Source organism: Nannobrachium achirus (genome assembly GCF_963921795.1).
Source record: "Nannobrachium achirus genome assembly, chromosome: 17".
Classification (NCBI taxonomy): domain Eukaryota; kingdom Metazoa; phylum Chordata; class Actinopteri; order Myctophiformes; family Myctophidae; genus Nannobrachium; species Nannobrachium achirus.
This window is the reverse complement of record NC_137824.1, coordinates 26,512,378-26,523,234: the sequence shown is the minus strand read 5'-3', so window position 1 is coordinate 26,523,234 and position 10,857 is coordinate 26,512,378. Positions and strand designations below refer to the sequence as shown.

Here is a 10,857-nt window from a genome sequence, read left to right as displayed (position 1 = left end):
TTTAACAAGTAAGATAAGTGATTGGCGGAGCCTGTTGCGCACTGACTGTGGTCATTCATTAGGCTACTCTTAAACAGGGCCGTGCAGTCCATACAGGCAAACCCCACACAGGCTGGGGGCCTCATGAGATTTTGATTTTTTTTTTAACCAATATGGGCATGGGCCCCAGTTGAGCTGTTGAACAGAGAACAGTTGAAGTGAGGGTTAACATGAAACAATTGCTTTGGACATATTAGCTCATTAGAATATGAAAAGAGATTGGTGCTTTGGACATATTAGCTCATTAGAATATGAAAAGAGATTGGCTCTCAAAGGTGCAGGCCAGATAACAATGGCCCTAATTTACCCAAGCAGTTCCTTCATGTGTGTTCTGTGATGTCACATACATCTTTAAGAGGCCCCAATAAACCCTGTGAAAATGTTATCTCATCCTGGGGGGCCCACTTCAAACTGTCCAGGGCCCCCAAAAATATCAATTTGGGGGCCCTCAAAACTTTTTTAAATGTAAATATTTACACAGACTTTAGAAGTATCCATTCCGGCTGCAGGGAATGGGGGCCCCCCAGGATGAGATTAATTAAAGTAGCTATGGACTTAACATATATATGAGGGTTACCACATTGAGGTACATATATTGATATATATGTATATATTCAATCTCATTTGGGGCCCCCCTGACAGTTTGAAGTGGGCCCATGATGATGTCAACATAATGAACGGTAAGCGAGTTAACATAAATGTTATGTTTAACTTAATACTTTAAACAGGTTTACTGGGGCTTCTTAAAGATGGCATGCTAGTTTGTTTTACTGGCAATAATTGAAGTAGCTATGAATTGAAATATAATTAACAGGCTGCCTGTGGACACACATCCATTTACATGTATTTAGTGTGAGACAAAGGTTGAGAACCACTGCAAAACATGCACTTAAAGTTATTCTTGTTCTTATTATCATTAAGGTATAGTTATTTGTAGGTAATAACTCTGATATTCCAATTATGTAATCTTGTAACTCTAAAAAAATTATGTGAGAGTGAAGCACAATTGCTTTGGATATATTAGCTCATTAGAATTTGAAAAGAGCTTGGCTCGCAAAGGTGAGACCAGATAACAATGGCCCTGATTACACAAGCAGTTCCTTCATGAATGTTCTGTGATGTCATGTACACTAATTTAAAGGATGCAGGGAATGGATCCATTTCTTCTAAAGTCTGTGTAAATATTTATATTTAAAAGGTTTTGAGGCCCCCTAAATTGATATACATATGTGTATCAATTCCCTTTAGTTTTGGGGGCCCTGGACAGTTACTTTAAAGTGGCGCCCCCCAGGATGAGATCAAATTTTTACAGGGTTTACTGGGGCTTCTTAAAGATGGCACGCAGTGTTTGTTACTTGCGCCTATATAAAATATGAGGCGCAAGTACTGCGTTCAGTTGAAGGTTTTTGTCTGTGGCACATATTGGAACACTGAAGTATACTATATATAATACTTAAATATAATATATATATATATATATATTATATATATAATATATAATATGTAAAACTTGGACATTGAGGTGTATATATATATATAGGAGTTCAGTTGAAGGTTTTTGTCTGTGGCACATATTGGAACACTGAAGTATATTATATATAATACTTAAATATAATATATATATATATATTATATATAATATATATAATACGTAAAACTTGGACATTGAGGTATATATATATATAGAATATACTATATATATATATATATATATATATATATATATATATATATATATATATATATATATATATATATATATATATATATACATACTATATATATATATATATATATTTATATATATATATATATATTTCTGAAGCCAGAGCCATATATACACACATATACACCTGGAGAGGTACTTTCCAAATCTATCCAGAAAACCTCTTCGCGTATATATCATCTTTAGAATATACTGTATATATATATATATATATATATATATATATATATATATATATATATATATATATATATACCTTCAACCTTCAGTTGAAGGTTTTTGTCTGTGGCACACATTGGAACACTGAAGTATATTATATATAATACTTAAATATAATATATATATATATATATATATATATTATATATAATATATAATATATAATATATATAATACGTAAAACTTGGACATTGAGGTATATACTGTGTATATATATATATATATATACCTGGAGAGATACTTTCCAAATATATATGGATATATATACTTGGAGAGATAGTCTCCATACATATATACAGACAACCTCTTCGAGTATATATCCTCTTTAGGATATACTGTATATACATATATATATATATATATATATATATATATATACATATATATATATATATATATATATATATATATATATATATATATATATATATATATATATATATAGGTGCAGGATATATAGTATCTCTCTCTCTCTCTCTGTATATATATATATATACAGTATATTCTAAAGAGGATATATACCCGAAGAGGTTGTCTAGATAGATTTGGAAAGTATCTCTCCAGGTATATATGTGTGTATATGGGTGGGTGACGTGACGTAGCGTTTTCGCTGTCCTCGGTGTCAAACATGTATAAATAAAAAATATATTTGTCAAAAACCTTCTGAATATTGTGCAGGACATTAAGCTTTATGTGAACTTACTCAAGATTAAAACATTTCATTCCTCATTTCTTCAGAATCTTCAACCAAACATGGTAAATGTCATCTGGTGTGACTGTCCCGACCTTGTTTCTCAAAGTGGGAACTTGAATAAAACTAAGAAAAAGAATTGCTAAAATTCATTTAAAAATGAATTTAGGCAAAAAAAATGTCTATTTGTGAGCCTATATCTTTTCAAAGTCCAAGCATAATGTTTTCAGTCATTTCTGATCAAAAAGATTTTGTCCCCCAAACCAAAATCATCTGGTGTGACACTAGTTTGGAAAAATTAAACAGGCAATAATTTGGACACCTACTGGGCTAGAGAGGTCCTTCTTCTGTAAGGCTATTCAGCACTCCCAGCACAACTGCAAGACAGGTGTCTGAGGTGAGTTATGATTTTAACATTTTCATGAAATGCCATCTTGTTGAAACTTTGACAAGTGTGGCACTTCTGGATGTCATCTGGTGTGACACCTTTTTCATTAATAAAGCAAAAGTTATTTGAAACTTTGGTCATAATTACATGTAAATCTAGGTTGTTTTGTTATAGCTAGCATGTTGTTAGCATGCTAATGTGTACCTGGTAGCCTCAAGGTAGTCCTAAATGCAGAAAACGTCATCTGGTGTGACACTTCGTCATCTGGTCTGACATATCTGCTTGTCACGCCAGATGACTTGATTGTCACACCAGATGATATATACTGTATTTTCCTACAGACATAACAATAAATAACAAGTCCCATGTTTCTTTTGTCCATTTAAAACATTTTAATATGTTTAAAACAACGTTTTAAACATTTTTACATAATTTAATTTAGCTTCATTCGGTGATACAGCAAATTCATCAGACAGAGCAGAAACCCCTTCACAGAAACCTAAACCTTATATTGTGGTAACACTTTATAATAACTATCCGTTATAAGCAGTTAATATAAGACACTTGACAACAGAAAATGGGTGGTAACCGGAATCGCACAAACTGCTTCCTCATGAGCAGCATTCCTTATACATGGGGATTCAAGAGGGTCACCTGGAACTTTTCAGAGCGTTCCCATGGAAAGGGCGCACCTGATGGTGTGGGAGGGGTGCTGAAGCGTAAGGCAGACATGTATGTCCTCGGAGGCAGTGACCTACAAACACAGAGGGATCTGTGTGAGTATTTACAGAAGTCCTCTGAAAAAGTCACTGTCATGTGGATCGAAGAAGAGAAGATATCCAACATGGATGAAATGGTCCCTCCATCAGTGCGTCCAGTGACTGGCATCAGCACTACGCACCAGGTTCTTTCTATCTTCCCGGGAAAGATAGTTTACAGAGACCTGAGTTGTTTCTGCCAGTTTCCTCAGATCTGCACCTGTCACAACCCACGGAAATTACAGTTCGACCAAGTCTCCAGGGCTGAGGTGCCAGGTGACAAGACAAGTGATGGGTAAGTATAACTAAATCATTCTCTTTGCCAATTTTATGATACCTGTAATTGTACCTGTTTAATGACAATAAAGTAACGTATGTCATCCATTCATTCCTTTTCTTCCTTAACTAAGTGGTGGCCCATCTGCGGAACTGCCCCCTTCCCAGGTCAGCTGCAGGCCCAAAACAGCTTCCGGAGCTCAGTGAGTATAACATACTTGGCAAACTTGAGGACTTGCTAGTAATTACATTTTACTACTAAAAACAATCTACCTGACAAATAAATTACATTTAAATGTCTCCTCCTGAAGGTCTTCTACTCAGGTGCTGGACACAAGTGCATCTATTGGAGAGGCCCAAGCTGAGGATTCAGACACCTCCTCAGATGAATACACACAAGGACAGTTTGTCATAATCAAATATGAGGGAAAGCCATATGTGGGGCAGATTGTTACCATTAATAAGGAGGGGCTAGAGATAAACTGCATGAATCAACTTGGAAAAATGAAAAATGGTTTTGTCTGGCCAAAGGGGCGAGACTGCATTTTCTACAAAGAGCAGGAAGTTGTCTGTGGCATAGCAGAACCGCAACAGGGCAAACGGTTTGCTACCCTCACCAAATGTGACTGGCTGATGTACAATACAGTCTAAATGTCTATACCCTCACCAAATGTGACTGGCTGATGTACAATGCAGTCTAAATGTCTATTCTAATCTAATCTAATACTTTTGTACTTTCACTCACTGGACTGGACAATGAGGTAAGGTAGGACCCGAGACAAACATAGCGAAAATAGCTGATCTACAAGCTCTCAACGCATTGTGCTGCGAGAGCTTGTAGATCAGCTATTTTCGGAGTTGCACAACCCAGCACTCTTTAGCTAGTGGAGATGTGGTGTAACGACATGATTCGTAAATAAATTTGTTCAACTCAAAATGCTGTGTTCAAGTTCAGGAGACTTCGGAAAAAAGTAATACACCTGAATGCTGAGTTGTTTCCAATAATTGGTGTTAATAAAATGTTGCCTTGGCTCCCAGTGTGGCTATGCACCTTATTGTCTCTTTAAGATCCTTCTGCCGTGGGCCGGCAGAAGACTTAGGTGTGCGTAGCATTCCTGTGCACATCCTCATCATCCATCTACTACTACAATTCTTTGTTATCCTATGTTAAGGCCCAACAATACTATCCTGTTCAGAAATATTAAGGCCATGTTATTTAATGTTAAAGCAATTTTACTGTTGCTGTTTTTCCTGGGTAATTGTTTAATCAATCAGTAAAGTTCAGTACTCACTAATAGGTAGGTTAAAACACAGTTTGCTTTGACACATGAAGATATGGTCATCTGGTGTGACACTAAGTCATCTGGTGTGACATTCCAAATAGTGAGAAATCATACCTTTATTAATGATGAAACCGAAAAAATGTGTATGGTTTACATAGAAAATAGTATCAGGAAGAGTCACAAATATTTGTGTAATTTTAAAGAAAGTTTTTGTCAGAATAAAATTAAAATATGTTGAAAGATCGACAACATGGGCCTCACACAGAGTGTTGATTATGAAAAAAATATACAGATTCAATTAATTTTTACAAAACTATAGTGGATCACAGGTTAGTTATGATAAAGGACTTTGATAAAGTGAGTAACTTAAGAAAGGTGTACTCCATTTTCATTTTATGAACAATTATTGTCATGTCACACCAGATGACGGTTTTAGGCACAAGTACAACAAACTGCTCAATAAAGTCTGATTCCAATAAAATATCTAAAAACAAAATGTGTTTCCATAAAGTTGAGAGTGAGTAGAACAAAAGTAAATAATTTTTATGCCTGCTATTTAAAGTTTTTTAAAAAACATGTTTTTTGGGGCGTCACGTCACTGACCCACATATGGCTCTGGCTTCAGAAATATATATATATATATATATATATATATATATATATATATAGGCACAAAAGTAGTGAAAATAGCTGATTGATGAATGAAAAAACATTAGCGTGAAACATTTAAAGAAAGAATGCCTTGATAAAAAGCGCAAGTTTGCTCCTCGTTAGAGGTGCAGTCTCGTGTTTGTTTTACTGGCAATGATTAACATGGACTTAAAATATATGCAATTTTGATGGTTACCAAATTGGGCCAGGGGCCTCAAACCGGGGTTTGCCTTGCCTGGGTCCCCCTAGGCCCTAAGCACGGCCCTGCTTTTCCCGTCCGTAAAGATTACTTTACCCCACGTCCTCAGGTAATGTTAATCCAGAGAGAGAGAGAGAGAGAGAGGGAGAGAGGGTTACCAAATTGGGCCAGGGGCCTCAAACTGGGGTTTGCCTTGCCTGGGTCCCCCTAGGCCCTAAGCACGGCCCTGCTTTTCCCGTCCGTAAAGATTACTTTACCCCACGTCCTCAGGTAATGTTAATCCAGAGAGAGAGAGAGAGAGAGAGATGGAGAGAGGGAGAGAGGGAGAGAGAGAGGGAGAGAGACGAGAAAGAGAACAAAAAAGTCGGGGAGGTAAGTTGGCATTGTGAGTCTGTCTGTGCATGTGTGAGAGAGACTTGTTTTTTTTCATTGTCGAAATACCGTGCTGCCTTGTCGAAAGAGCGTGCCGCCCAGTCGAAAGACCGGCGTCAGTTTTTTCGAAAAAGGGTGCCGTCGAAACAGCGGAGCCGAAATCTCGCGATCCCTAAGTCGAACTATCGGCGCGTCGAAGTTGCGGGCCGTCGAACATTTGGGACGTCGAACAAGCGAGATTTCCCCACCACAGCGCCACCTACCGCCTGGCAGTGTGAACTAATAGGAAGTTCACTGTCCGTGATTGTTTACTGTACAAGATTGTGGACTGTGCAAGTCATTTACAATAACGGTGAGTGAGCTCTGTTTAAAGTTGCATAGGCAGGGGTCATCAATATGTCCGTACATGGACAGATATGTCCGTGGCAACTGGCAAGACTTGGTCTTGTACGTAGCAAATTTTAGATTTTCTCTTTTACACACCATATTAGGCTCCAGGTTTTCTTAAGAATATGTAGACTGACACTGATTTACTACAATACTATTGCATATTAGGAGTCCAACTAGTACTAGTGGTTGTGGTTTTCAAATGTTTTATTTGAAAGGACCCCCTTCAATGACCATTTAGGGCTATAGCTCTTTATTTGTTTCTGGTAATATTATTGTCCATACATTCTGTGTATCTGTGGGAGGAAAAATAAAACAGCATATGGTGATGAGTGATGACCCCTGTACATAGGTGACTGACACATGCCATACAGTGACAGATTGACAGAGCTGGTTCTGAATGGACAGTGACAGGAGGGGAGGAAAGGGGAGAGGCAGGAGAGGAAATTGTGTTGGAGAGGTGAGTGAATACAACAACAATGTGCCAGTCCAGCAGCAAGATGTGTGAACTGTTGTTTTTACGATAAAAGATTGTTAGCCAAAGGATTACAATCACTTACTAACCATTGCATCTGTAACTACAGAGTTTTTTATTTACCATTTACAGAGTAGAAGACCAAAACTCCACTTTGAGAACCACTGCTCTAGTCCACTGGTTCCCAAACACTGGGTCGGACGTGTTGCAAGCTTTTCACTAGTTTGGGTTCCAGGCAAACGTCTAATTTCTCTTTTGGGTCAGGTCCTGAAAAGTTTGGGAACCAGACCTACTGCACATACTGTACAAAGCTTTATACTCTGTATATAACATGTATATAACGACGCAATGTGACACAGCTCTGTTTAACACAATGCAGTGTAAGCGTATATCTATCTATAAATGCGAGAAGTCTCTGCGTGTGTGTCTGTCTGTCTGTAATCCGCGTATCTCGAGAACCGTTCGTCCCACCGGCTTCAGATTCGGCACGCGCGTTCCCCGCCGCGGCGCGGAGTGCAGTGCCGGGCCTCAACCCGACCCGACGCGCGGTTTTCCCGAACCGGCGCGAAACGTTCGGAATCTCCTTATGCGGGGCTGTTTGTTGACATCAGGCTCTTCCGGAGGAAATCGGCGCAAGCGCTGACTCATTGTGACATCACTTCATAAAAGGCTCTGACATCACGTACGCCACATGAGTCAACAAAAAATCTCTGTGAATGTGTATGTATGTATGTAATCCGCGTATCTCGAGAACCGTTCGTCCCACGGGCACGCGCGTTCTCCATATATGGGCATACAAAAAATCTCTGTGAGTGTGTATGTATGTATGTAATCCGCGTATCTCGAGAACCGTTCGTCCCACGGGCACGCGCGTTCTCCATATATGGGCATAAAATGAATGCCCCCATATATGGGCATAAAATGGATTGCAGACAGACAGATACAGATATCTCCATATGGACATAAATGGACAGAGGCAAACAGATGGTCAAAGATCTCCATATATGGGCATAAAATGGACGCAGACAGACAGATACAGATATCTCCATATATGGGCAAAATGGACACAGGCAAACAGATGTTCAAAACGGGTCCTATGACAACAGGTATAATGAGGTTTGCATTAAAGGGGGAACCGGCACTGTGTCTGCAACACAGTTGGAGGCACAGACAGATACTCCATATATGGGCATAAAATGGACGCAGATAGACAGATATCTCCATATATGGGCATAAAATGGACCCAGAACTATAACTGCAGTGATCTCCATATATGGACATAAAATGGACGCCGACAGACAGACAGACAGATACAGATATCTCCATATATGGGCATAAATGGACACAGGCAGACAGATGGTCAAAACGGGTCCTATGAAAACAGGTATAATGGGGTTTGCATTAAAGGGCGGGGCATTCATTCCCTATTTACATTGTTCCGAGTTGGCCAGGTCGCCGACTAGACGCTGCTTCTAGTGCCAATAAAGCTCCTTTGAATTGAAATTGAATACATTTCTGCCGTCTAGAAACCATGCCATGCACCAATTTCTAACTTTAAAATGTCTTTCTTTTTTTAATATTGTTTAATTAAGTTACGTTTAAGTTACGTTTTTTGGCTTCATCAACTCATAGATGTGGCTATGGGGGCGGACTGTGTCAAGTATTCATTATGGTCCTAGGGTATACAGTATACTGTATTTACACCAGTGCTATAAATAGAACAGGGTATGAGAGAGGTATAACACATACCGGTACATCCACAGCTGTACATTATTCCCCCCTTCCAGGACAGAGATGTCCGCCTATCAAAGGCTCTCTCCTATGCTTTACGTCATGGGGCCAATAAGATGGACCTTCACATGACTGCAGGTGAGCTGCTTATTTAACTAACCTAACTTGACTAAGTCCCTTCCTTCCTCCTCCCCTCTTTTTTCAGCTACATTTTGGACAAAATCAGTAGTTCTCACACTTTAAAGATAAATAGCAGATGTACAAGCTGCTATTTTTGAGGAGCCAACGCTGAAATCTAAAATGACACAGATGCTTTCCCTGTTTTAATGGGTTAAAAGTAGGTTCCTCTCTGGTAGGTTCCAATCTCAAGGTAAAAAAGACATTATTTGTGTTTATCTGTTCGCAGATGATCTTTTGGGTTATTCTAAAGTTGGCATTAATGAAACCTGATCATTGGTCACATCATCATCACAGTGTGTATTTTGTATACCTATCAATACAATTTAGTGTTGTAGTACTCGAGTCAATGACTCGTCTCGAGTCAGGACTCGAGTCCAATTTTTCATTGACTCGGTCTCGTCTCGGTCTCGCCCTCAATTTGACTTGGACTCGTCTCGGTCTCGGACCATTTGACTCGGGACTCGCCCCCCGCCGAGTCCACTCGAGTCAAGTCAAGTCAGTACAATGCAAAGGAAGAAATGTATATCCATATGTTGAGGAGCCCATTAACGTTAACATTAAGAGCGTTAAGTAATGCAGCTAATGCAACTCTAATGTCTGTTTGGGAAAAATGGTAGCGGCAGTAACTAGTTAATACCTTTAAGTAAGGAATACTTTTTAAAAGTAACCTTCCCAACCCTGGTACTAATTTAGAGAGAGACTGAACATAAATTAATCCATCATTCACCATATGTGATTGATGTCATTATGTAAAAACAAGCAGACATTTACAATTGCATTTGGCTCACAACATCACATTCAGCAATGGAGTAGCCTACTGTAAAATGCCCTCAAACCTAAGGTGCCGGCTACATGGAGCTGGATATTTTGGCTGTGAACCGGCATCAAACGCTTAGCCGGAATCGGGTCGCGGGGGTAACAGTTCCAACTGAGACCTCCAGATTTCCTTATCCCGAGCAACTTCCTCCACTCCCTCAGGGAGTATACCGAGGCGTTCCCAAGCCAGTTTGGAGATATAATCCCTCCATCTGGTCTAAACCACAGCAACCAAAGGTAATTTGAGGAGACCTATTATTGTTTTAATAAAGAACAAAGAACCCTCATTCCCCCAAAACAACTAAACAAAAACAACAACAAAAAAAGGTTGTTTTCTGTAGCCTACCTAAAAAAAATAAAAAATAAAATAAAAAGGGTTTTGGGGACTCGATTTAGTCTCGCCTCCCGTCAGACTCGGACTCGACTCGGACTCGACTCCCGTCGGTCTCGGACTCGGCCCCCTCCCAGGGGGTCATGACTCGGACTCGACTCGGACTCGAACCTCATATGACTTGGACTTGACTTGGACTCGCTTTAGGTGGACTCGACTACAACACTAATACAATTTATGTAATTATGATCCCCAATTTCTGTGACTCCATTCAGCATAGACTTATTGCTTGGATAAGTGTTGGTCACTAAGGAGTAAGCACAGTGGCCTTGTGG

General features: G+C 39.1%; 1 protein-coding gene across 2 annotated transcripts in view; it reads left to right on the top strand.

Moving 5' to 3' along the window:
• The first annotated feature begins 6,542 nt into the window (after window positions 1-6,542).
• Window positions 6,543-10,857, top strand: part of trpt1 (tRNA phosphotransferase 1) — a 218,002-nt gene continuing 213,687 nt past the window's right edge. The window contains exons 1-3 of one of the 2 annotated variants that reach the window (XM_080746363.1): window positions 6,543-6,602; window positions 7,342-7,449; window positions 9,252-9,333. In XM_080746363.1, coding sequence (XP_080602489.1) covers window positions 7,390-7,449; window positions 9,252-9,333 — 142 coding nt within the window. In that variant the 5' untranslated portion in view covers window positions 6,543-6,602; window positions 7,342-7,389. Of the gene's footprint in view, window positions 6,603-6,881; window positions 6,955-7,341; window positions 7,450-9,251; window positions 9,334-10,857 lie in introns of those variants that run through there. The other variant, XM_080746362.1, reaches the window with a different exon arrangement.